Source organism: Bombina bombina, chromosome 1 (assembly GCF_027579735.1).
Source record: "Bombina bombina isolate aBomBom1 chromosome 1, aBomBom1.pri, whole genome shotgun sequence".
Lineage (NCBI taxonomy): Eukaryota > Metazoa > Chordata > Amphibia > Anura > Bombinatoridae > Bombina > Bombina bombina.
Window position 1 is genome coordinate 1,157,065,027 of NC_069499.1, and position 25,408 is coordinate 1,157,090,434.

The 25,408-nt window shown below is 41.9% G+C and overlaps 1 protein-coding gene across 1 annotated transcript in view; it reads right to left on the reverse strand.

Annotated features, from left to right (window-relative positions):
* Window positions 1–25,408, reverse strand: part of BRCA1 (BRCA1 DNA repair associated) — a 1,073,265-nt gene that overhangs the window by 817,630 nt on the left and 230,227 nt on the right. Inside the window, exon 7 of the mRNA XM_053699586.1 lies at window positions 12,332–12,465. Within this exon, the coding sequence (XP_053555561.1) occupies window positions 12,332–12,465 (134 nt within the window). The remainder of the gene's footprint in view (window positions 1–12,331; window positions 12,466–25,408) is intronic.

The window sequence follows — 25,408 nt, forward strand, 5'->3', positions numbered from 1 at the left end:
ACCAGATCTGCATACCAAGTCCTGCGTGGCCACGCAGGAGCTATCAAGATCACCGACACCCTCTCCTGCTTGATCCTGGCTATCAGCCTGGGGATGAGAGGAAATGGCGGGAACACATAAGCTAGTTTGAAGGTCCAAGGTGCTACTAGTGCATCCACTAGAGCCGCCTTGGGATCCCTGGATCTGGCCCCGTAGCAAGGAACTTTGAAGTTCTGACGAGAGGCCATCAGATCCATGTCTGGAATGCCCCACAGGTGAGTGACTTGGGCAAAGATTTCCGGATGGAGTTCCCACTCCCCCGGATGCAATGTCTGCCGACTCAGAAAATCCGCTTCCCAATTTTCCACTCCTGGGATGTGGATAGCAGACAGGTGGCAGGAGTGAGACTCCGCCCAAAGAATAATTTTGGTTACTTCTTCCATCGCTAGGGAACTCCTTGTTCCCCCCTGATGGTTGATGTACGCAACAGTCGTCATGTTGTCTGATTGAAACCGTATGAACCTGGTCCTCGCAAGCTGGGGCCAGGCCTGGAGAGCATTGAATATCGCTCTCAGTTCCAGAATATTTATCGGTAGAAGAGATTCTTCTCGAGACCAAAGACCCTGAGCTTTCAGGGATCCCCAGACCGCGCCCCAGCCTATCAGACTGGCGTCGGTCGTGACAATGACCCACTCTGGTCTGTGGAACATCATCCCTTGAGACAGATTGTCCAGGGACAGCCACCAACGGAGTGAGTCTCTGGTTCTCTGATTTACTTGTATCTTCGGAGACAAGTCTGTATAGTCCCCATTCCACTGACTGAGCATGCACAGTTGTAATGGTCTTAGATGAATGCGCGCAAAAGGAACTATGTCCATCGCCGCCACCATCAACCCGATCACTTCCATGCACTGAGCTATGGAAGGAAGAGGAACGGAATGAAGTATCCGACAAGAGTCCAGAAGCTTTGTTTTTCTGGCCTCTGTTAGAAAGATCCTCATTTCTAAGGAGTCTATAATTGTTCCCAAGAAGGGAACCCTTGTTGACGGGGATAGAGAACTCTTTTCCACGTTCACTTTCCAGCCGTGAGATCTGAGAAAGGCCAGGACAATGTCCGTGTGAGCCTTTGCTTGAGGAAGGGACGACGCTTGAATCAGAATGTCGTCCAGGTAAGGTACTACTGCAATGCCCCTTGGTCTTAGCACCGCTAGAAGGGACCCTAGTACCTTTGTGAAAATCCTTGGAGCAGTGGCTAATCCGAAGGGAAGCGCCACGAACTGGTAATGTTTGTCCAGGAATGCAAACCTTAGGAACCGATGATGTTCCTTGTGGATAGGAATATGTAGATACGCATCCTTTAAATCCACCGTGGTCATGAATTGACCTTCCTGGATGGAAGGAAGGATAGTTCGAATGGTTTCCATCTTGAACGATGGGACCTTGAGAAATTTGTTTAAGATCTTGAGATCTAGGATTGGTCTGAACGTTCCCTCTTTTTTGGGAACTATGAACAGATTGGAGTAGAACCCCATCCCTTGTTCTCTTAATGGAACAGGATGAATCACTCCCATTTTTAACAGGTCTTCTACACAATGTAAGAACGCCTGTCTTTTTATGTGGTCTGAAGACAACTGCGACCTGTGGAACCTCCCCCTTGGGGGAAGTCCCTTGAATTCCAGAAGATAACCCTGGGAGACTATTTCTAGCGCCCAAGGATCCAGAACATCTCTTGCCCAAGCCTGAGCGAAGAGAGAGAGTCTGCCCCCCACCAGATCCGGTCCCGGATCGGGGGCCAATATTTCATGCTGTCTTGGTAGCAGTGGCAGGTTTCTTGGCCTGCTTTCCCTTGTTCCAGCCTTGCATTGGTCTCCAAGCTGGCTTGGCCTGAGAAGTATTACCCTCTTGCTTAGAGGACGTAGCACCTTGGGCTGGTCCGTTTTTACGAAAGGGACGAAAATTAGGTCTATTTTTTGCCTTGAAGGGCCGATCCTGAGGAAGGGCGTGGCCCTTACCCCCAGTGATATCAGAGATAATCTCTTTCAAGTCAGGACCAAACAGCGTTTTCCCCTTGAAAGGAATGTTTAGTAGCTTGTTCTTGGAAGACGCATCAGCCGACCAAGATTTCAACCAAAGCGCTCTGCGCGCCACAATAGCAAACCCAGAGTTCTTAGCCGCTAACTTAGCCAATTGCAAAGAGGCGTCTAGAGTGAAAGAATTAGCCAATTTGAGAGCATTGATTCTGTCCATAATCTCCTCATAAGGAGGAGAGTCACTATCGAGCACCTTAAGCAGTTCATCAAACCAGAAATATGCGGCAGTAGTGACAGGGACAATGCATGAAATGGGTTGTAGAAGGTAACCCTGCTGAACAAACATCTTTTTAAGCAAACCTTCTAATTTTTTATCCATAGGATCTTTGAAAGCACAACTATCCTCTATGGGAATAGTGGTGCGTTTGTTTAAAGTAGAAACCGCTCCCTCGACCTTGGGGACTGACTGCCATAAGTCCTTTCTGGGGTCGACCATAGGAAACAATTTTTTAAATATGGGGGGAGGGACGAAAGGAATACCGGGCCTTTCCCATTCTTTATTAACAATGTCCGCCACCCGCTTGGGTATAGGAAAAGCTTCTGGGAGCCCCGGCACCTCTAGGAACTTGTCCATTTTACATAGTTTCTCTGGGATGACTAAATTTTCACAATCATCCAGAGTGGATAATACCTCCTTAAGCAAAATGCGGAGATGTTCCAATTTAAATTTAAATGTAATCACATCAGATTCAGCCTGCTGAGAAATGTTCCCTAAATCAGTAATTTCTCCCTCAGACAAAACCTCCCTGGCCCCCTCAGATTGGGTTAGGGGCCCTTCAGAGATATTAATATCAGCGTCGTCATGCTCTTCAGTAACTAAAACAGAGCAGCCACGCTTACGCTGACAAGGGTTCATTTTGGCTAAAATGTTTTTGACAGAATTATCCATTACAGCCGTTAATTGTTGCATAGTAAGGAGTATTGGCGCGCTAGATGTACTAGGGGCCTCCTGAGTGGGCAAGACTCGTGTAGACGAAGGAGGGAATGATGCAGTACCATGCTTACTCCCCTCACTTGAGGAATCATCTTGGGCATCATTGTCATTATCACATAAATCACATTTATTTAAATGAATAGGAATTCTGGCTTCCCCACATTCAGAACACAGTCTATCTGGTAGTTCAGACATGTTAAACAGGCATAAACTTGATCAGAAAGTACAAAAAACGTTTTAAAATAAAACCGTTACTGTCACTTTAAATTTTAAACTGAACACACTTTATTACTGCAATTGCGAAAAAACATGAAGGAATTGTTCAAAATTCACCAAATTTTCACCACAGCGTCTTAAAGCCTTGAAAATATTGCACACCAATTTTGGAAGCTTTAACCCTTAAAATAACGGAACCGGAGCCGTTTTAAGCTTTAAACCCCATTACAGTCCCTGGTATCTGCTTTGCTGAGACCCAACCAAACCCAAAGGGGAATACGATACCAAATGACGCCTTCAGAAGTCTTTTATAAGTATCAGAGCTCCTCTCACATGCGACTGCATGCCATGCCTCTCAAAAACAAGTGCGCAACACCGGCGCGAAAATGAGACTCTGCCTATGCTTTGGGAAAGCCCCTAAAGAATAAGGTGTCTAAAACAGTGCCTGCCGATATTATTATATCAAAATACCCAGAAAAAATGATTCCTCAAGGCTAAATATGTGTTAATAATCAATCGATTTAGCCCAGAAAAAGTCTACAGTTTAAATAAGCCCTTGTGAAGCCCTTATTTACAATCGTAATAAACATGGCTTACCGGATCCCATAGGGAAAATGACAGCTTCCAGCATTACATCGTCTTGTTAGAATGTGTCATACCTCAAGCAGCAAGGGACTGCAAACTGTTCCCCCAACTGAAGTTAATTGCTCTCAACAGTCCTGTGTGGAACAGCCATGGATTTTAGTTACGGTTGCTAAAATCATTTTCCTCATACAAACAGAATTCTTCATCTCTTTTCTGTTTCTGAGTAAATAGTACGTACCAGCACTATTTGAAAATAACAAACTCTTGATTGAATAATGAAAAACTACAGTTAAACACTAAAAAACTCTAAGCCATCTCCGTGGAGATGTTGCCTGTACAACGGCAAAGAGAATGACTGGGGTAGGCGGAGCCTAGGAGGGATCATGTGACCAGCTTTGCTGGGCTCTTTGCCATTTCCTGTTGGGGAAGAGAATATCCCACAAGTAAGGATGACGCCGTGGACCGGACACACCTATGTTGGAGAAACATTGCTCTATATTTTATGGGTATAGCTCCTTTATTGCTCTAGCTACACACCTTTTAATTGCTTCAATAACAAACACTTTTATACATTGCTCCTTAGGAGCACAGAATTAATACCCAAAATTGAAACCTAACTACTACTTTGTTATGCTTATGTGAGAAGAGTGTATATGTTATTTCTATGTGAATATTGTCAATAGACAAATCTTTGCGGTTTCATTTCTCTTAACTTCAATAAAAATTGTTTACAAAAAGAAAACAAAAAAACAGAATTTAATTTTACTGGATGTATTATCAAGAGGATCAGACTCCTCAATACTCAAAGTAACCAATACTTCTTTCAACAAAGACAGAATATATTCAATCTTAAAAAGATAAGAAGATTTATCAATTTCAATGTCTGAAGTAGGATCTTCTGAACCAGAGAGATCCTCTTCAGAGGAGGATTTTTAAATATGTTGTCAGTCATCACAAATTTCATCAGTTTTAGGAGAAGTTTTAAAAGACCTTTTACGTTTATTAGAAGGTGGAATAGCCAGGGATATCATGTATATTAGATGTTGAGGGAACAACAGGTGCTGTACTAGTACTAATAGAAACATTATAGGCATGCAAAAGCTTATCATGACAACTGTTACATAATATATGTATTATAATTATAATATAATCTCAGCTTACTTACAACAGATACACTTAGCTTTGGTAGAACTGTGTTCAGGCAGCATGGTTCCTACAGTAGCTTCTGAGACAGGATCAGACAGACATCTTGCAAAATGTAAAAGAAAAAAAACATAATTTATGCTTACCTGATAAATTCCTTTCTCCTGTAGTGTAGTCAGTCCACGGGTCATCCATTACTTATGGGATTATATCTCCTCCCTAACAGGAAGTGCAAGAGGATCACCCAAGCAGAGCTGCTATATAGCTCCTCCCCTCTACGTCATACCCAGTCATTCGACCGAAACCAAAACGAGAAAGGAGAAACTATAGGGTGCAGTGGTGACTGGAGTTTAATTTAAAATTTAGACCTGCCGTAAAAACAGGGCGGGCCGTGGACTGACTACACTACAGGAGAAAGGAATTTATCAGGTAAGCATAAATTATGTTTTCTCCTGTTAAGTGTAGTCAGTCCATGGGTCATCCATTACTTATGGGATACCAATACCAAAGCTAAAAGTACACGGACGACGGGAGGGACAGGCAGGATCTTTACACGGAAGGAACCACTGCCTGTAGAACCTTTCTCCCAAAAACAGCCTCCGAAGAAGCAAAAGTGTCAAATTTGTAAAATTTCGAAAAAGTGTGAAGTGAAGACCAAGTTGCAGCCTTGCAAATCTGTTCAACAGAGGCCTCATTTTTAAAGGCCCAAGTGGAAGCCACAGCTCTAGTAGAATGAGCTGTAATTCTTTCAGGAGGCTGCTGTCCAGCAGTCTCATAGGCTAAACGTATTATGCTACGAAGCCAGAAAGAGAGAGAGGTAGCCGAAGCTTTTTGACCTCTCCTCTGTCCAGAATAAACGACAAACAGAGAAGAAGTTTGGCGAAAATCTTTAGTTGCCTGCAAATAAAATTTCAGGGCACGGACGACGTCCAGATTGTGCAGAAGTCGTTCCTTCTTTGAAGAAGGGTTAGGGCACAATGATGGAACAACAATCTCTTGATTGATATTCCTGTTAGTGACTACCTTAGGTAAGAACCCAGGTTTAGTACGCAGAACTACCTTGTCTGAATGAAAAATCAGATAAGGAGAATCACAATGTAAGGCCGATAACTCAGAGACTCTTCGAGCCGAGGAAATAGCCATTAAAAACAGAACTTTCCAAGATAACAGCTTGATATCAATGGAATGAAGGGGTTCAAACGGAACACCCTGCAAAACGTTAAGAACTAAGTTTAAGCTCCACGGTGGAGCAACAGTCTTAAACACAGGCTTAATCCTGGCCAAAGCCTGACAAAAAGCCTGAACGTCTGGAACTTCTGACAGACGTTTGTGTAAAAGGATAGACAGAGCTGAGATCTGTCCCTTTAACGAACTAGCAGATAAACCCTTTTCTAAACCTTCTTGTAGAAAAGACAATATCCTAGGAATCCTAACCTTACTCCATGAGTAACTCTTGGATTCGCACCAATGTAAGTATTTACGCCATATTTTATGGTAAATTTTCCTGGTAACAGGTTTCCTAGCCTGTATTAAGGTATCAATCACTGACTCCGAGAATCCCCGCTTTGATAAAATCAAGCGTTCAATCTCCATGCAGTCAGCCTCAGAGAAATTAGATTTGGATGTTTGAAAGGACCCTGAATCAGAAGGTCCTGTCTCAGAGGTAGAGACCAAGGTGGACAGGACGACATGTCCACTAGATCTGCATACCAGGTCCTGCGTGGCCACGCAGGCGCTATTAGAATTATTGATGCTCTCTCCTGTTTGATCCTGGCAATCAATCGAGGAAGCATCGGGAAGGGTGGAAACACATAAGCCATGTTGAAAACCCAAGGTGCTGTCAGAGCATCTATCAGTACCGCTCCCGGGTCCCTGGACCTGGATCCGTAACAAGGAAGCTTGGCGTTCTGGCGAGACGCCATGAGATCCAGATCTGGTTTGCCCCAACGCTGAAGCAGTTGGGCAAACACCTCCGGATGAAGTTCCCACTCCCCCGGATGAAAAGTCTGGCGACTTAGGAAATCCGCCTCCCAGTTCTCCACGCCTGGGATGTGGATCGCTGACAGGTGGCAAGAGTGAGACTCTGCCCAGCGAATTATCTTTGAGACTTCCATCATCGCTAGGGAACTCCTTGTCCCTCCCTGATGGTTGATGTAAGCCACAGTCGTGATGTTGTCCGACTGAAACCTGATGAACCTCAGAGTTGCTAACTGAGGCCAAGCCAGAAGGGCATTGAAAACTGCTCTTAATTCCAGAATGTTTATTGGAAGGAGTCTCTCCTCCTGAGTCCATGATCCCTGAGCCTTCAGGGAATTCCAGACAGCGCCCCAACCTAGCAGGCTGGCGTCTGTTGTTACAATCGTCCAATCTGGCCTGCTGAAGGGCATCCCCCTGGACAGATGTGGCCGAGAAAGCCACCATAGAAGAGAATCTCTGGTCTCTTGATCCAGATTCAGCATAGGGGACAAATCTGAGTAATCCCCATTCCACTGACTTAGCATGCACAATTGCAGTGGTCTGAGATGCAGGCGTGCAAAAGGTACTATGTCCATTGCCGCTACCATTAAGCCGATTACCTCCATGCATTGAGCCACTAACGGGTGTTGAATGGAATGAAGGACACGGCAAGCATTTAGAAGTTTTGTTAACCTGTCCTCTGTCAGGTAAATTTTCATTTCTACAGAATCTATAAGAGTCCCCAAGAAGGGAACTCTTGTGAGTGGCAATAGAGAACTCTTTTCTACGTTCACCTTCCACCCATGCGACCTTAGAAATGCCAGAACTAACTCTGTATGAGACTTGGCAGTTTGGAAACTTGACGCTTGTATCAGAATGTCGTCTAGGTACGGAGCAACCGATATTCCTCGCGGTCTTAGTACCGCCAGAAGAGAGCCCAGAACCTTTGTAAAGATTCTTGGAGCCGTAGCTAACCCGAAGGGAAGAGCTACAAACTGGTAATGCCTGTTTAGGAAGGCAAACCTTAGGTACCGATAATGATCCTTGTGAATCGGTATGTGAAGGTAGGCATCCTTTAAATCCACTGTTGTCATGTACTGACCCTTTTGGATCATAGGTTAGATTGTCCGAATAGTTTCCATTTTGAACGATGGAACTCTTAGGAATTTGTTTAGGATCTTTAAGTCCAAGATTGGTCTGAAGGTTCCCTCTTTTTTGGGAACCACAAACAGATTTGAGTAAAACCCTTGTCCGTGTTCCGACCGCGGAACTGGGTGGATCACTCCCATTAGTAAAAGGTCTTGTACACAGCGTAGAAACGCCTCTTTCTTTATCTGGTTTGCTGACAACCTTGAAAGATGAAATCTCCCTTTTGGAGGAGAAGCTTTGAAGTCCAGAAGATATCCCTGAGATATGATCTCTAACGCCCAGGGATCCTGGACATCTCTTGCCCAAGCCTGGGCGAAGAGAGAAAGTCTGCCCCCCACTAGATCCGTTTCCGGATCGGGGGCCCTCACTTCATGCTGTCTTAGGGGCAGCAGCAGGCTTTCTGGCCTGCTTGCCCTTGTTCCAGGACTGGTTAGGTTTCCAGCCCTGTCTGTAGCGAGCAACAGTTCCTTCCTGTTTTGGAGCGGAGGAAGTTGATGCTGCTCCTGCCTTGAAGTTACGAAAGGCACGAAAATTAGACTGTTTAGCCCTTGGTTTGGCTCTGTCTTGAGGCAGGGCATGGCCCTTACCTCCAGTAATGTCAGCGATAATTTCTTTCAAACCGGGCCCGAATAATGTCTGCCCTTTGAAAGGTATGTTAAGCAATTTAGATTTAGAAGTCACATCGGCTGACCAGGATTTAAGCCACAGCGCTCTGCGCGCTTGAATGGCGAATCCGGAGTTCTTAGCCGTAAGCTTAGTTAAGTGTACTACGGCATCAGAAATAAATGAATTAGCTAGCTTAAGGACTTTAAGCTTGTCTATAATCTCATCCAATGGAGCTGAGCTAATGGTCTCTTCCAGAGACTCAAACCAGAATGCCGCCGCAGCCGTGACAGGCGCAATGCATGCAAGGGGTTGTAATATAAAACCTTGTTGAACAAACATTTTCTTAAGGTAACCCTCTAACTTTTTATCCATTGGAGCTGAAAAAGCACAGCTATCCTCCACCGGGATAGTGGTGCGCTTAGCCAGAGTAGAAACTGCTCCCTCCACCTTAGGGACCGTCTGCCATAAGTCCCGTGTGGTGGCGTCTATTGGAAACATTTTTCTAAATATAGGAGGGGGTGAAAAAGGCACACCGGGTCTATCCCACTCCTTGTTAACAATTTCTGCAAGCCTTTTAGGTATAGGAAAAACGTCAGTACACGTCGGTACCGCAAAATATTTATCCAGCCTACATATTTTCTCTGGAATTGCAACCGTGTTACAATCATTCAGAGCCGCTAATACCTCCCCTAGTAATACACGGAGGTTCTCAAGCTTAAATTTAAAATTTGAAATGTCTGAGTCCAGTTTACTTGGATCAGATCCGTCACCCACAGAATGAAGCTCTCCGTCCTCATGTTCTGCAAATTGTGACGCAGTATCAGACATGGCTCTATTATTATCAGCGCACTCTGTTCTTACCCCAGAGTGATCGCGTTTACCCCTAAATTCTGGCAATTTAGATAGTACTTCAGTCATAACATTAGCCATGTCTTGCAAAGTGATTTGTATGGGCCGCCCTGATGTACTTGGCGCCACAATATCACGCACCTCCTGAGCGGGAGGCGAAGGTACTGACACGTGAGGAGAGTTAGTCGGCATTACTTCCCCCTCGTTGTCTGGTGAAATTTTCTTTACATGTACAGATTGGCTTTTATTTAAAGTAGCATCAATGCAATTAGTACACAAATTTCTATTGGGCTCCACATTGGCCTTTAAACATATTGCACAAAGAGATTCATCTGTGTCAGACATGTTTAAACAAACTAGCAATGAGACTAGCAAGCTTGGAAAATACTTTTCAAATAAATTTACAATCAATATAAAAAACGTTACTGTGCCTTTAAGAAGCACAAAAAAACTGTCACAGTTGAAATAACAATGAACCAAATTAGTTATAGCAACCAAATTTTCACAGTAAATGCATTAAGTTAGCAAAGGATTGCACCCACAAGCAAATGGATTATTAACCCCTTAGTACCCAAAAACGGATAACAATTTAATATAAACGTTTTTATCACAGTCAAAACACAGTCTCACAGGTCTGCTGTGAGTGATTACCTCCCTCAAAACTAGTTTTGGAGACCCCTGGGCTCTGTAGAGACGTCCTGGATCATGGAGGAAGAAATAGGAAGACTGTGACTGAATTTTTACTGCGCAATAAAGCGCTAAAATAGGCCCCTCCCACTCATAATACAACAGTGGGGAAGCTCAGTAAACTGATTTTATTCATAAACAAACATCAGCCATGTGGTAAAAATCATGCCCATAAAGTTTTATCACCAAGTACCTCAGAAAAAAACGATTAACATGCCAGTAAACGTTTAAAAATAAAATTATGAAATGTTATTAATAAGCCTGCTGCTAGTCGCTTTCACTGCAGTGGAGGCTCAAATATAACTTAAATGTATACAGTATTTTCTTAGGAAGTTCCATTCCCTAGAAATACCTCAGTGTAAACATACATACATATCAGCCTGATACCAGTCGCTACTACTGCATTTAAGGCTGCACTTACATTACATCGGTATTAGCAGTATTTTCTCAGTCAATTCCATTCCTTAGAAAATAATATACTGCAACATACCTCCTTGCAGGTGAACCCTGCCTGCTGTCCCCTGTTCTGAAGTTACCTCACTCCTCAGAATGGCCGAGAACAGCAAATGGATCTTAGTTACGACCGCTAAGATCATACACAAACTCAGGTAGATTCTTCTTCTAATGCTGCCTGAGAAAAAACAACACACTCCGGTGCTGTTTAAAATAACAAACTTTTGATTGAAGAAATAAAAACTAAGTTTAACAACCACAGTCCTCTCACACGTCCTATCTATTAGTTAGGTGCAAGAGAATGACTGGGTATGACGTAGAGGGGAGGAGCTATATAGCAGCTCTGCTTGGGTGATCCTCTTGCACTTCCTGTTAGGGAGGAGATATAATCCCATAAGTAATGGATGACCCGTGGACTGACTACACTTAACAGGAGAAATAACATTTAAACAAAATATCCAATTTCCTCATATAGCAGTTTCAGGAATCGGGAAAAATGCATATGCTAAATAAGCAGAAAAGCAAACAGCATAGCCCTCTAGAATATAAAGAGAGCAGAAAGCAAGGAAGTGGGGTAATATAACAAAAAAATTAGTTGGCCCAAGTATGACGCACAACGCAAAGTGAAAATTTCTGGAGCCAAACAACATTCGGAAATGATGCAACTCGCGTCATAACAAGCGCTAAACAAATTAACGTCAATAAAGACGCAGGAAAGGACGAAATTTTCGACACCATAGACGCAAATTTGTGCAAAAAAATTCACGCAAAAAATAACGCAATAAATAACAGCATTTAGCACCCTTGCTAGCCTAGATTTGCCCACAAAATTTAAGGGAAACAAAAGTCAAATTGGAAAATCTAAACCTCAGATAAGAAAATGTTTTTAATTTTTTTTAAATAAACTTCCTAAAACATGATTTTCATACTGAAACTGTTAGACTGCAAAGGGAAATACATATACCTTACTCATGGCAAATATAAGTAAATACATATATATCAAACTTTATAATATAACATAAAGCGCCAAACATAGCTGAGAGTGTCTAAAATAATGATACATACTTACCGAAGACACTCATCCACATATAGCAGACAGCCAAAGCAGTACTGAAAACTATCAGCAGAGGTAATGGTAAAAGAGTATATCGTCGATCTGAAAAGGGAGGTAGGAGATGAATCCCTACGACCGATAACAGAGAACCCTTAAAAAGATTTCCCATGAGTGAAACCATAAAAAACAACAGGCAATAGTCTCTTCACGTCCCGATGACAAACACTGTACTCAGAGGAATTGGGTTTTAGAATGCTTAGAAGCATTTATCATAGAATAAATCCTAAAAATCAAGCACAAACTTACTTTACTACCTCCATAGGAGGCACAGTTTGTAAAACTGAAGTATGTGTGTGGTGGGAGGTGTATCTACAGGCATTTTGAGGTTAGGCAAACTTTTCCCCCTCCTGGTAGGAATGTATATCCCGTCACTAGCTCATGGACTCCTGCCATTTACATGAAAAAAAAAAAAATGTTATCAAGGAAGTAAAAACATAGGGTAAGATCACAGTCATCTTGCATTTATCACTAAATTGCGGAAAGAGACACAACCATAAGGATTATGAGAATTGAAGATACCAATACTCTATCGGCATCACAAAATGTATTATTTTAAAGAAAATGTCATACCTAGGTCTGAGGCCACAATTTCCTCAGCATCTGCTTTCAGAGTTGTCATTTCATCAGTAAAAGGTAATTCACTGTGATCTCCTGCTGTATCTTCAATTCCCTCGCCCAGTTCAGACTGACCATAACCTTGACTTCTAGGTAGGTAAAAAGAGTTTATTAGATGGTGCCCAGCAATGGCTGCATGCTTCATGGCTGGATCAGAATTATAGAACTAAAATTGTATGTGTATGTCCTGCATTTGGGTTTGTTTTTGTTACTGCCCATTGGAGGTATGCTGACCAAATTACTATGTAGTGTCCCAGCAAAGCCTTCTTGTGGGTAACACCTTGAGCTGATTCAGTTGCCAAAAAGACAACTCTCTCCAGTCTCTTAATGTTAATTTATACGGGTTATCTAAAGCTCACATCTCCATTGGTTAATCAACCAGATGAAGAAAGTAACAAAAACAGAGACTGAAAAGAGCAGTTAGCAAATGTTATCCTGTGGCTTTGTTAGTGCCTCATGCTGGTGAAGTGTCTGCACATTTGTGTAGCTCTGAACCAGAATATACACTTTCTGTGTGTGCGCTGTACTATGCCAATGGATTATTAACAAACATATCTCAAAGCTAATGAAACAAACAATCTTGAATTACATTCTTTTATAGCAATACATCAAATGCAATAAGTTAGATTTGTTACACAAAACTTTGCCACTGGCTTGCAAATAACAGCATAAAGTCACACGATTACGGAAAAAGACTGAAATTGTGTTGATAGGAAAGAACCATAACATCGAAAAACAAAGACTCATTTGTATAAAACCTACTACATTTAAAAAAAAAACACTACTACTCTATACATTGTGATTGTTGCCAAATTTTATTTTATTATTGATTAGCAACTTGAAAATTAAGTAGGGCTTGTACATTTTAGAAAATTCAGAAGTCTGCAATGCATTTAAAGGTAAGGGTTTTTGTAAATATAATGAGGTTTTGTTTTTCCAATGCCAAAGAAATGGAAAGCTCTGCATTTGCAGTGTTTAGTGTTTATGAGCAGGATGATTGATATATGGCTATCAATAAAACTTCCTGACTTTTGAAGGACTTGGCACATAAAACTTGGTTTATGAGTTAATAATAGAACAATACTATGCACCTCTAATGATCAAGAGCAAATAGATATAAAATTTGAACCATACTAACTACTGTTCTCCAACAAACTACTCTGTGGATAACAGAAAAATAGGGGTAGTATTAACAGATTACAAAATATTGAATAACAGAATCATTAAAAAGTAGCTTACAAAATAACATAATTTATGTAAGAACTTACCTGATAAATTCATTTCTTTCATATTAGCAAGAGTCCATGAGCTAGTGACGTATGGGATATACATTCCTACCAGGAGGGGCAAAGTTTCCCAAACCTCAAAATGCCTATAAATACACCCCTCACCACACCCACAAATCAGTTTAACGCATAGCCAAGAAGTGGGGTGATAAGACAAAAATGTGAAAGCATAAAAAATAAGGAATTGGAATAATTGTGCTTTATACAAAAAAATCATAACCACCACAAAAAAGGGTGGGCCTCATGGACTCTTGCTAATATGAAAGAAATGAATTTATCAGGTAAGTTCTTACATAAATTATGTTTTCTTTCATGTAATTAGCAAGAGTCCATGAGCTAGTGACGTATGGGATAATGAATACCCAAGATGTGGATCTTCCACGCAAGAGTCACTAGAGAGGGAGGGATAAAATAAAGACAGCCAATTCCGCTGAAAATAATCCACACCCAAAAAAAAGTTTAAATCTTATAATGAAAAAAAATGAAATTCTAAGCAGAAGAATCAAACTGAAACAGCTGCCTGAAGTACTTTTCTACCAAAAACTGCTTCAGAAGAAGAAAACACATAAAAAATGGTAGAATTTAGTAAAAGTATGCAAAGACCAAGTTGCTGCTTTGCAAATCTGATCAACCGAAGCTTCATTCCTAAACGCCCAGGAAGTAGAAACTGACCTAGTAGAATGAGCTGTAATCCTTTGAATGGCAGAGGCCTTCTGACCTTTCCTAGAACCGGAAAAGATAACAAATAGACTAGAAGTCTTTCGGAAATTTTTAGTAGCTTCAACATAATATTTCAAAGCTCTAACTACATCCAAAGAATGCAACGATCTTTCCTTAGAATTCTTAGGATTAGGACACAATGAAGGAACCACAATTTCTCTACTAATGTTGTTAGAATTCACAACCTTAGGTAAAAATTAAAATAAGTTCGCAACACCGCCTTATCCTGATGAAAAATCAGAAAAGGAGACTCACAAGAAAGAGCAGATAAATCAGAAACTCTTCTAGCAGAAGAGATGGCCAAAAGAAACAGATCTTTCCAAGAAAGTAATTTAATATCCAGCGAATGCATAGGTTTATACGGAGGAGCTTGAAGAGCCCCCAGAACCAAATTCAAACTTCAAGGAGGAGAAATTGACTTAATAACAGGTTTTATACGAACCAAAGCTTGTACAAAACAATGAATATCAGGAAGACTAGCAATCTTTCTGTGAAAAAGAACAGAAAGAGCAGAGATTTGTCCTTTCAAGGAACTTGCAGACAAACCTTTATCCAAACCATCCTGAAGAAACTGTAAAATTCTAGGAATTCTAAAAGAATGCCAAGAAAAATGATGAGAAAAACACCAAGAAATGTAAATCTTCCAGACTCGATAATATATCTTCCTAGATACAGATTTATGAGCCTGTAACATAGTATTAATCAGAGAGTCAGAGAAACCTCTATGACTGAGAATCAAGCGTTCAATCTCCATACCTTCAAATTTAAGGATTTGAGATCCTGATGGAAAAAAGAACCTTGTGATAGAAGGTCTGGTCTTAACGGAAGAGTCCACGGTTGGCAAGTGGCCATCCGGACAAGATCCGCAAACCAAAACCTGTGAGGCCATGCTGGAGCCACCAGCAGAACAAACGAGCACTCCTTTAGAATCTTGGAAATTACTCTTGGAAGAAGAACTAGAGGCGGAAAGATATAGGCAGGATGATACTTCCAAGGAAGTGACAATGCATCCACTGCCTCCGCCTGAGGATCCCTGGATCTGGACAGATACCTGGGAAGCTTCTTGTTTAGATGAGAAGCCATCAGATCTATTTCTGGAAGTCCCCACATTTGAACAATCTGAAGAAATACCTCTGGGTGAAGAGACCATTCGCCCGGATGTAACGTTTGGCGACTGAGACAGGAGCTGGATTCCGCCCATACCAGAATTCGAGATACTTCTTTCATAGCCAGAGGACTGAGAGTCCCTCCTTGATGATTGACATATGCCACAGTTGTGACATTGTCCGTCTGAAAACAAATGAACGACTCTCTCTTTAGAAGAGGCCATGACTGAAGAGCTCTGAAAATTGCACGGAGTTCCAAAATATTGATTGGTAATCTCACCTCCTGAGATTCCCAAACCCCTTGTGCTGTCAGAGACCCCCAAACAGCTTCCCAACCTGTCAGACTTGCATCTGTTGAAATCACAGTCCAGGTTGGAAGAACAAAAAGAAGCCCCCTGAACTAAACGATGGTGGTCTGTCCACAACGTCAGAGTGTCGTACAATCGGTTTCAAAGATATTAATTGAGATATCTTTGTATAATCCCTGCACCACTGGTTCAGCATACAGAGCTGAAGAAGTCGCATGTGAAAACGAGCAAAGGGGACCGCGTCCAATGCAGTAGTCATAAGACCTAGAATTTCCATGCATAAGGCTACCGAAGGGAAAGATTGAAACTGAAGATTTCGACAAGTTGAAACCAATTTCAGACGTCTCTTGTCTGTCAGAGACAGAGTCAAGGACACTGAATCTATCAGGAAACCTAAAAAGGTTACCCTTGTCTGAGGAATCAACAAACTTTTTGGTAAATTGATCCTCCAACCATGTTCTAGAAGAAACAACACTCATAAAAGACTGGAAAGGTTCTTTCTAGTGAAAATGAGCAAAGGGAATTGAATCCAATGCTGTGGCCATAAGACCTAAAACTTCTGTGCATATATAGCAACTGAAGGAAATAATAGAGACTAAAGGTACCGACAGACGGAACCCAATAGAATTATCCCTTGTCTAACAAAGATAGTGACACAAACTATCTGGAAACCTAAAAAAGGTGACCCTTGTTTGAGGAATCAAGAGCTTTCGAAAAAAAGATCCTCTAACTATGTCCTGAAGAGCAAGTGAATCATATGAGATTCCGCATCCTCACAAAATAATCTGAATGAAAACAGAAAAATTAAAATATACATTTATTGTATCTAAGGAGAACAAATAATGCTATCAATGACCATAAAAAGGCAAAATAGTTTGAATAAAACTCCAAACCCGGTTCCTAAAAAAGGAACTGGAAGAAATACCCCAGAAGATTCCAGGTCTGAGCAGCGCTTGAACCCCATGGGTGCCCAGCCATGCTTCAACAGTATCCAAAATATATAGGACAGAAACACACTTAAAGAAAGTGTTAGCCTTACTGGAATAAAATCAAAGAAATTTGGACAAAATAGAACCAAATAAATTTCAAAGAAATCTTAACCTGCCCCTTACCAGCCAAGCTGGAATACGGCACGTACATCGCAATATTAGGGAGCTGATTTCGAACCCCAATTAAAAACATGTTACTTGGGAAAGAACTCAGGAATTTGTTCCTTAATAAGAAAAACCAAACTAGTATAAGCTTAAAGTTTTAGTCTTAGAACACAATCTTGAAGCCCAGAGTAACAGTTAAGAATTGAATCCAATTATAAAACAAATAATTGATTATCTTAGAACAAAAGAAATATGGATTTTTTTATTTTTTTTTTAAATCACAAAATTCTTCTAGCTAAAATAGCTAAAGACATAGATTAACCCTCATTTGCGAAAATATTCAATAAAATGAAGACACAAATGAAATTATTAGCATGACAGTCCAGTTTAAAGGACCAGTCAATACAGTGGACTTGCATAATCAATAAATGCAAAACAACAAGACAAATGCAACAGCACCTAGTCTAGTAAATGTTGTCCCTTAACAATGCTAAAATAAATCATAATCTGATAATTGATCTTAAAGTAAACAGAAAAAATGAAGCAATTGCAATATCCAAATAAATCACAGGACCAAGAAAAGTACCTGAAACTAAATAATTTTCCATAAATAAGATACAACTATCTAAAGGAAAATAAATACTATTTTGCTATAGAAACAATAGCATAATTAGTAGAAGTAGAGATAGCCCCAATAAATTGGAGAACTCTCCAAATTGAATTTAACTGCTGGCAAAAAATATAGTTTAAAACCTTTGAAGAAGGAATAAAAGAAAATTCTCAGCCTATTCCATTCCCTAGAATGGGGAATTGGAAAGAAAACCTCTGAAAACACAGAAGAAATAAATAGGCAGAAATAGTGTCAATAATAATCAACACCTTTTCAACAAAGAACAAATGTACTTTTGTTAGTGTCAATATCTGATGAAGAAAATTTCTGAAAGAGAAAAAACATCATCAGAGAAGGATAAATCAGTATGTTGTTGGTCATTTGAAACTTCAATAATTAAAAAAGTGAAAAAGACCTAAAAATTTTATTAGAAGGCACGAAGTCCGACAAAGCCTTTAAAATAGAATCGGAAAAATATTTCTTATAAATCTTCTAAATATTTCTTGTACATAAGATGTAAAAATGGAAATATATAAAGCATAAACACTAATGGATTCTGCATGTAAAAGTATATCATAATAACTTATTACAAACCATAGCTAAAAATAAACATTTATAACATTTAAAATAAATGAACTTAGCTTTGGTAGAACTGAAACTCAGTTAAGCGTTTTTCCAGAAGTGGCATCTGATTCAGGGTCAATCTGAGACATCTTGCAATATGTAATAGAAAAAACAACATATAAAGCAAAAAAGATCAAATTCCTTAAATGACAGTTTCAGGAATGGGAAAAAAATGCCAATGAACAAGCTTTTAGCAACCAGAAGCAATAAATAATGAGACTTAAATATTGTGGAGACAACAATGACGCTCAAATTTTTTAGCGGCAAAAAAGCCGCCCACATTATTTGGCCCCTAAATGCTTTTGGCGCCAAAAATGGCGCCACATCCGGTAACATCGACATTTTTTGGCGCAAAAAAGTAAAAAAAAATGACGCAACTTCCGGCGACACGTATGACGCCAGAAATGACAAGAAAATTTTTGCGCCAAGAAAGTCCGGGCCAAGAATGACACAATAAAATGAAGCATTTTCAGCCCCCGCGAGCCTAACAGCCCACAGGAAAAAAGTCAAATTTTAAGGTAAGAAAAAATGATTTATTCATATGCATTATCCCAAATATGAAACTGACTGTCTGAAATAAGGAACGTTGAACATCCTGAATCAAGGCAAATAAATGTTTAAACACATATATTTAGAACTTTATATAAAAGTGCCCAACCATAGCTTAGAGTGTCACAGAAAATAAGACTTACTTACCCCAGGACACTCATCTACATGTAGTAGAAAGCCAAACCAGTACTGAAACGAGAATCAGTAGAGGTAATGGTATATATAAGAGTATATCGTCGATCTGAAAAGGGAGGTAAGAGATGAATCTCTACGACCGATAACAGAGAACCTATGAAATAGACCCCGTAGAAGGAGATCATTGAATTCAAATAGGCAATACTCTCTTCACATCCCTCTGACATTCACTGCATGCTGAGAGGAAAACCGGGCTCCAACCTGCTGCGGAGCGCATATCAACGAAGAATCTAGCACAAACTTACTTCACCACCTCCACAGGAGGCAAAGTTTGTAAAACTGATTTGTGGGTGTGGTGAGGGGTGTATTTATAGGCATTTTGAGGTTTGGGAAACTTTGCCCCTCCTGGTAGGAATGTATATCCCATACGTCACTAGCTCATGGACTCTTGCTAATTACATGAAAGAAATGACAGCCGCCTCATAGATAAAAACAAGGGCGGGAGCTGTGGACTATTCCCTTTAAAAGGCCGAAGACCGAACTACAGGAAGAAGGATCAATCAGGAACAAAATCCCCTGTTAGACTGCTGCTACAAACGGCATACTACGGTGAGTCAGGAAAAACATTGTGCTCAGGTACAAGACCCCCTACACGCAGTCGTGGGCAAAAAAAAAGGGCACACTTCCCAAGGGAAGAAGTGCCCCAAAACCTCAGCATCCATATATTGGATACACAAAGTGTAAGCCCCCACGGGAGCAAAACCCTCAGCCTCCTGCTGCAGGAATGGAGGAACCAGACACTACATCACAGCTCCCCTCCCAGGAACCTGAAACACAGGAAGGGAAAAAACCCCTGCAAAGCAGGACCAAGGACCCCCAGGACTCCACGATATGAAGGAAATTCCGAAGGGAATGAACAACAGAAAAAAAAAACCCTACCATAGGGGCGAGACCTCTCTGCCACATCGCCATCCCTGTTGAAAAGCACCTGGAGTCAACAGTAACATTGTAAATGCACCAGAAGACAGGTAAGGGTCCGTCAGAAGAGCCTGAGCCACAGTCACAAGGCATCTCTCACAGAGCCCCAGCCCCTACGAAGGGGGCTCACAGGACCACAACTTCAAGTGTGAACAGAACCGTCCACACCCATCTATGGAAAGATGCGGACCAAAACCAGGGTTCTCGACAATGGACGATAAAAAGATCCAATCTCCGAGATAACCCTAAACTGCCTCCAAGGAGGAGAGCACCTTTAAATTCTGTAGACTTAGTGATCTATATAGCCTTAAACCCAAATGTCACGAAGGACTCCTGAACAGTCTTAGAATCGGCACACAGTGCAATGCATCGCAAAAAATCTCTTAGGCAATCGGCAACACGTGATACACACACAGGCAGGGTAACATAAACATCTGAAGGAAAAGGATAACCCTGGACCCTCGCCATCTCAAAAAAACAAAATTTATGCTTACCTGATAAATTTCTTTCTTTTGTGATGTACCGAGTCCACAGATTCATCCGTCCTTGTGGGATATTATCCTTCCTAACAGGAAGTGGCAAAGAGAGCACCACAGCAGAGCTGTCTATATAGCTCCCCCCTTAACTCCACCCCCCATTTATTCGACCGAAGGCCAAGGAAGAAAAAGGAGAAAATATAAGGTGCAGAGGTGACTGAAGTTTTTAATAAAAAAAAACATCTGTCTTGAATAGACAGGGCGGGCCGTGGACTCGGTACATCGCAAAAGAAAGAAATTTATCAGGTAAGCATAAATTTTGTTTTCTTTTGCATGATGTACCGAGTCCACGGATTCATCCTTACTTGTGGGATACCAATACCAAAGCTTTAGGACACGGATGAAGGGAGGGACAAGACAGAAACCTAAACGGAAGGCACCACTGCTTGCAAAACCTTTCTCCCAAAAATAGCCTCCGAAGAAGCAAAAGTATCAAATTTGTAAAATTTAGAAAAGGTATGAAGCGAAGACCAAGTCGCAGCCTTACAAATCTGTTCAACAGAAGCATCATTTTTAAAAGCCCATGTGGAAGCTACCGCTCTAATAGAATAAGCTGTAATCCTTTCAGGAGACTGTTGTCCAGCAGTCTCATAAGCCAAACGGATGATGCTTTTCAGCCAAAAGGAAAGAGATGTCGCCGTAGCCTTTTGACCCCTACGCTTTCCAGAATAGACAACAAAGATGTTTGACGAAAATCTTTGGTTGCCTGCAAATAAAATTTCAAAGCACGAACCCCGTCCAAGTTGTGCAACAGACGTTCCTTCTTACAAGAAGGATTAGGACACAGAGAAGGAATAACAATTTCCTGATTGATATTCCTGTTAGTAACAACCTTAGGTAGGAACCCAGGCTTGGTACGTAAAACCACCTTATCAACATGGAACACAAGAAAAGGCGAGTAACATTGTAATGCAGATAGTTCAGAAACTCTTCAAGCTGAAGAGATAGCAACTAGGAACAAAATTTCCAAGATAAAAGCTTAATATCTATGGAATGCATGGGTTCAAACGGAACCCCCTGAAGAACTTTAAGGACTAAATTTAGACTCCATGGCGGAGCAACAGATTTAAACACAGGCTTAATTCTAGCTAAAGCCTGACAAAAAGCCTGAACGTCTGGAACATCTGCCAGACGCTTGTGCAACAAAATAGACAGAGCAGATATCTGTCCTTTTAGAGAACTAGCTGACAATCCTTTCTCCAATCAATATTGGAGAAAAGACAAAATCCTAGGAATCCTGATTTTACTCCAGGAGAAGCCTTTGGATTTGCACCAAAAAAGATATTTACGCCATATCTTATAATAGATTTTCCTGGTAATAGGCTTTCGAGCCTGAATCAAGGTAATTATGACTGACTCAGAAAAACCCCGCTTTGATAGAATCAAGCGTTCAATCTCCAAGCAGTCAGTTGCAGAGAAATTAGATTTGGATGCTTGAATGGACCTTGAATCAGAAGGTCCTGTCTCAGTGGCAGAGACCATGGTGGAAGAGATGACATGTCCATCAGGTCTGCATACCAAGTCCTGCGTGGCCACGCAGGCGCTATCAAAATCACTGATGCTCTTTCATGTTTGATTCTGGCAATCAGACGTGGAAGGAGAGGGAAAGGTGGAAACACATAAGCCAGGTTGAACGACCAGGGTACTGCTAGAGCATCTATCAGTACAGCCTGAGGATCCCTTGACCTGGAGCCGTAACGAGGAAGTTTGGCGTTCTGACGAGACGCCATCAGATCCAATTCTGATGTGCCCCATAGCCGAACCAGTTGAGCAAACACCTCTGGATGGAGTTCCCACTCCCCCGGATGAAAAGTCTGACGACTTAGAAAGTCTGCCTCCCAGTTCTCTACACCTGGGATATAGATCGCTGACAGATGGCAAGAGAGAGCGCCTCTGCCCATCGGATTATCCTTGAGACCTCTATCATCGCTACGGAACTCCTTGTTCTGCCCTGATGATTGATATAAGCCAAGGTCGTGATGTTGTCCGACTGAAACCTGATGAATCTGGCCGAAGCCAGCTGAGGCCATGCCTGGAGAGCATTGAATATCGCTCTTAATTCCAGAATATTTATCGGTAGGAGAGCCTCCTCCCGAGTCCACAAACCCTGAGCCTTTAGGGAATTGCAGACTGCACCCCAGCCCAGACGGCTAGTGTCTGTCGTCACTATAACCCATTCTGGCCTGCGGAAATACATTCCCTGGGACAGATGATCCTGTGACAACCAATAAAGAAGAGAGTCTCTGGTCTCATTGCCGCTATCATTAGACCGATTACCTCCATACACTGAGCCACTGACGGCCGAGGAATGGAGTGAAGAGCTCGGCAGGTGGACAAAATCTTTGATTTCCGGACCTCCGTCAGAAATATTTTCATGTCCACTGAGTCTATCAGTCTCTAGAAATGAAAATCTTGTGAGGGGGAAAAACATAATTTATGCTTACCTGATACATTTATTTCTCTTGTAGTGTATCCAGTCCACGGATCATCCATTACTTGTGGGATATATTCCCTTCCCAACAGGAAGTTGCAAGAGGATCACCCACAGCAGAGCTGCTATATAGCTCCTCCCCTACATGTCATATCCAGTCATTCGACCAAAACAAAACAAGAAAGGAGAAAGCATAGGGTGCAGTGGTGACTGGAGTTTTTAATTAAAATTTAGATCTGCCTTAAAAAGACAGGGCGGGCCGTGGACTGGATACACTACAAGAGAAATAAATTTATCAGGTAAGCATAAATTATGTTTTCTCTTGTTAAGTGTATCCAGTCCACGGATCATCCATTACTTGTGGGATACCAATAACAAAGCTAAAGTACACGGATGATGGGAGGGACAAGGCAGGAACTTAAACGGAAGGAACCACTGCCTGTAGAACCTTTCTCCCAAAAACAGCCTCCGAAGAAGCAAAAGTGTCAAATTTGTAAAATTTTGAAAAGGTGTGAAGCGAAGACCAAGTCGCAGCCTTGCAAATCTGTTCAACAGAGGCCTCATTTTTAAAGGCCCAAGTGGAAGCCACAGCTCTAGTAGAATGAGCTGTAATCCTTTCAGGGGGCTGCTGTCCAGCAGTCTCATAGGCTAAACGTATTATGCTACAAAGCCAAAAGGAGAGAGAGGTTGCCGAAGCTTTTTGACCTCTCCTCTAACCAGAGTAAACGACAAACAGGGAAGAAGTTTGACGAAAATCTTTAGTTGCCTGTAAATAGAACTTCAGGGCACGGACTACGTCCAGATTATGCAAAAGACGTTCCTTCTTTGAAGAAGGATTAGGGCACAATGATGGAACAACAATCTCTTGATTGATATTCCTATTAGAAACTACCTTAGGTAAAAACCCAGGTTTAGTACGCAGCACTACCTTGTCTGAATGGAAAATCAGATAAGGAGAATCACAATGTAAGGCGGATAACTCAGACTCTTCGAGCCGAGGAAATAGCCATCAAAAACAGAACTTTCCAAGATAAAAGCTTAATATCAATGGAATGAAGGGGTTCAAACGGAACTCCTTGGAGAACTTTAAGAACCAAGTTTAAGCTCCACGGAGGAGCAACAGTTTTAAACACAGGCTTAATCCTAGCCAAAGCCTGACAAAATGCCTGGACGTCTGGAACTTCTGCCAGACACTTGTGCAAAAGAATAGACAGAGCAGAAATCTGTCCCTTTAACGAACTAGCAGATAAGCCATTTTCCAAACCCTCTTGGAGAAAGGACAATATCCTAGGAATCCTAACCTTACTCCATGAGTAACTCTTGGATTCGCACCAATATAAGTATTTACGCCATATCTTATGGTCGATTTTTTTGGTAACAGGCTTCCGTGCCTGTATTAAAGTATCAATAACTAACTCTGAGAAGCCATGCTTTGATAGGATCAAGCGTTCAATCTCCATGCAGTCAGCCTCAGAGAAATTAGATTTGGATGGTTGAAAGGACCTTGTATTAGAAGGTCCTGCCTAAGGGGCAGAGACCATGGTGGACAGGACGACATGTCCACTAGGTCTGCATACCAGGTCCTGCGTGGCCACGCAGGCGCTATCAGAATCACTGATGCTCTCTCCTGTTTGATCTTGGCAATCAGTCGAGGCAGCAGCGGAAACGGTGGAAACACAGAAGCCATGTTGAAAACCCAAGGGGCTGCTAGAGCATCTATCAGCGCCGCTCCCGGGTCCCTGGACCTGGATCCGTAATGAGGAAGCTTGGCGTTCTGGCGAGACGCCATGAGATCCAGTTCTGGTTTGCCCCAACGATGAATCAGTTGAGCGAACACCTCCGGATGAAGTTCCCACTCTCCCGGATGAAAAGTCTGGCGACTTAGAAAGTCCGCTTCCCAGTTCTCCACGCCTGGGATGTGGATCGCTGACAGGTGGCAAGAGTGAGACTCTGCCCAGCGAATTATCTTTGAGACTTCTAACATCGCTAGGGAACTCCTGGTTCCCCCTTGATGGTTGATGTAAGCCACAGTCGTGATGTTGTCCGACTGAAATCTGATGAACCTCAGTGTTGCTAACTGAGGCCAAGCTAGAAGAGCATTGAATATTGCTCTTAACTCCAGAATATTTATTGGGAGGAGTTTCTCCTCCTGGGTCCACGATCCCTGAGCCTTCAGGGAGTTCCAGACTGCGCCCCAACCTAGAAGGCTGGCATCTGTTGTTACAATCGTCCAATCTGGCCTGCGAAAGGTCATGCCCTTGGACAGATGGACCCGAGATAGCCACCAGAGAAGAGAATCTCTGGTCTCCTGATCCAGATTTAGTAGAGGGGACAAATCTGAGTAATCCCCATTCCACTGACATAGCATGCATAATTGCAGCGGTCTGAGATGCAGGCGCGCAAATGGCACTATGTCCATTGCCGCTACCATTAAGCCGATTACTTCCATGCACTGAGCCACTGACGGGCGTGGAATGGAATGAAGCACACGGCAAGCATTTAGAAGTTTGATAACCTGGACTCCGTCAGGTAAATTTTCATCTCTACAGAATCTATAAGAGTCCCTAGGAAGGAGACTCTTGTGAGTGGTAATAGAGAACTCTTTTCCACGTTCACCTTCCACCCATGCGACCTCAGAAATGCCAGAACTATCTC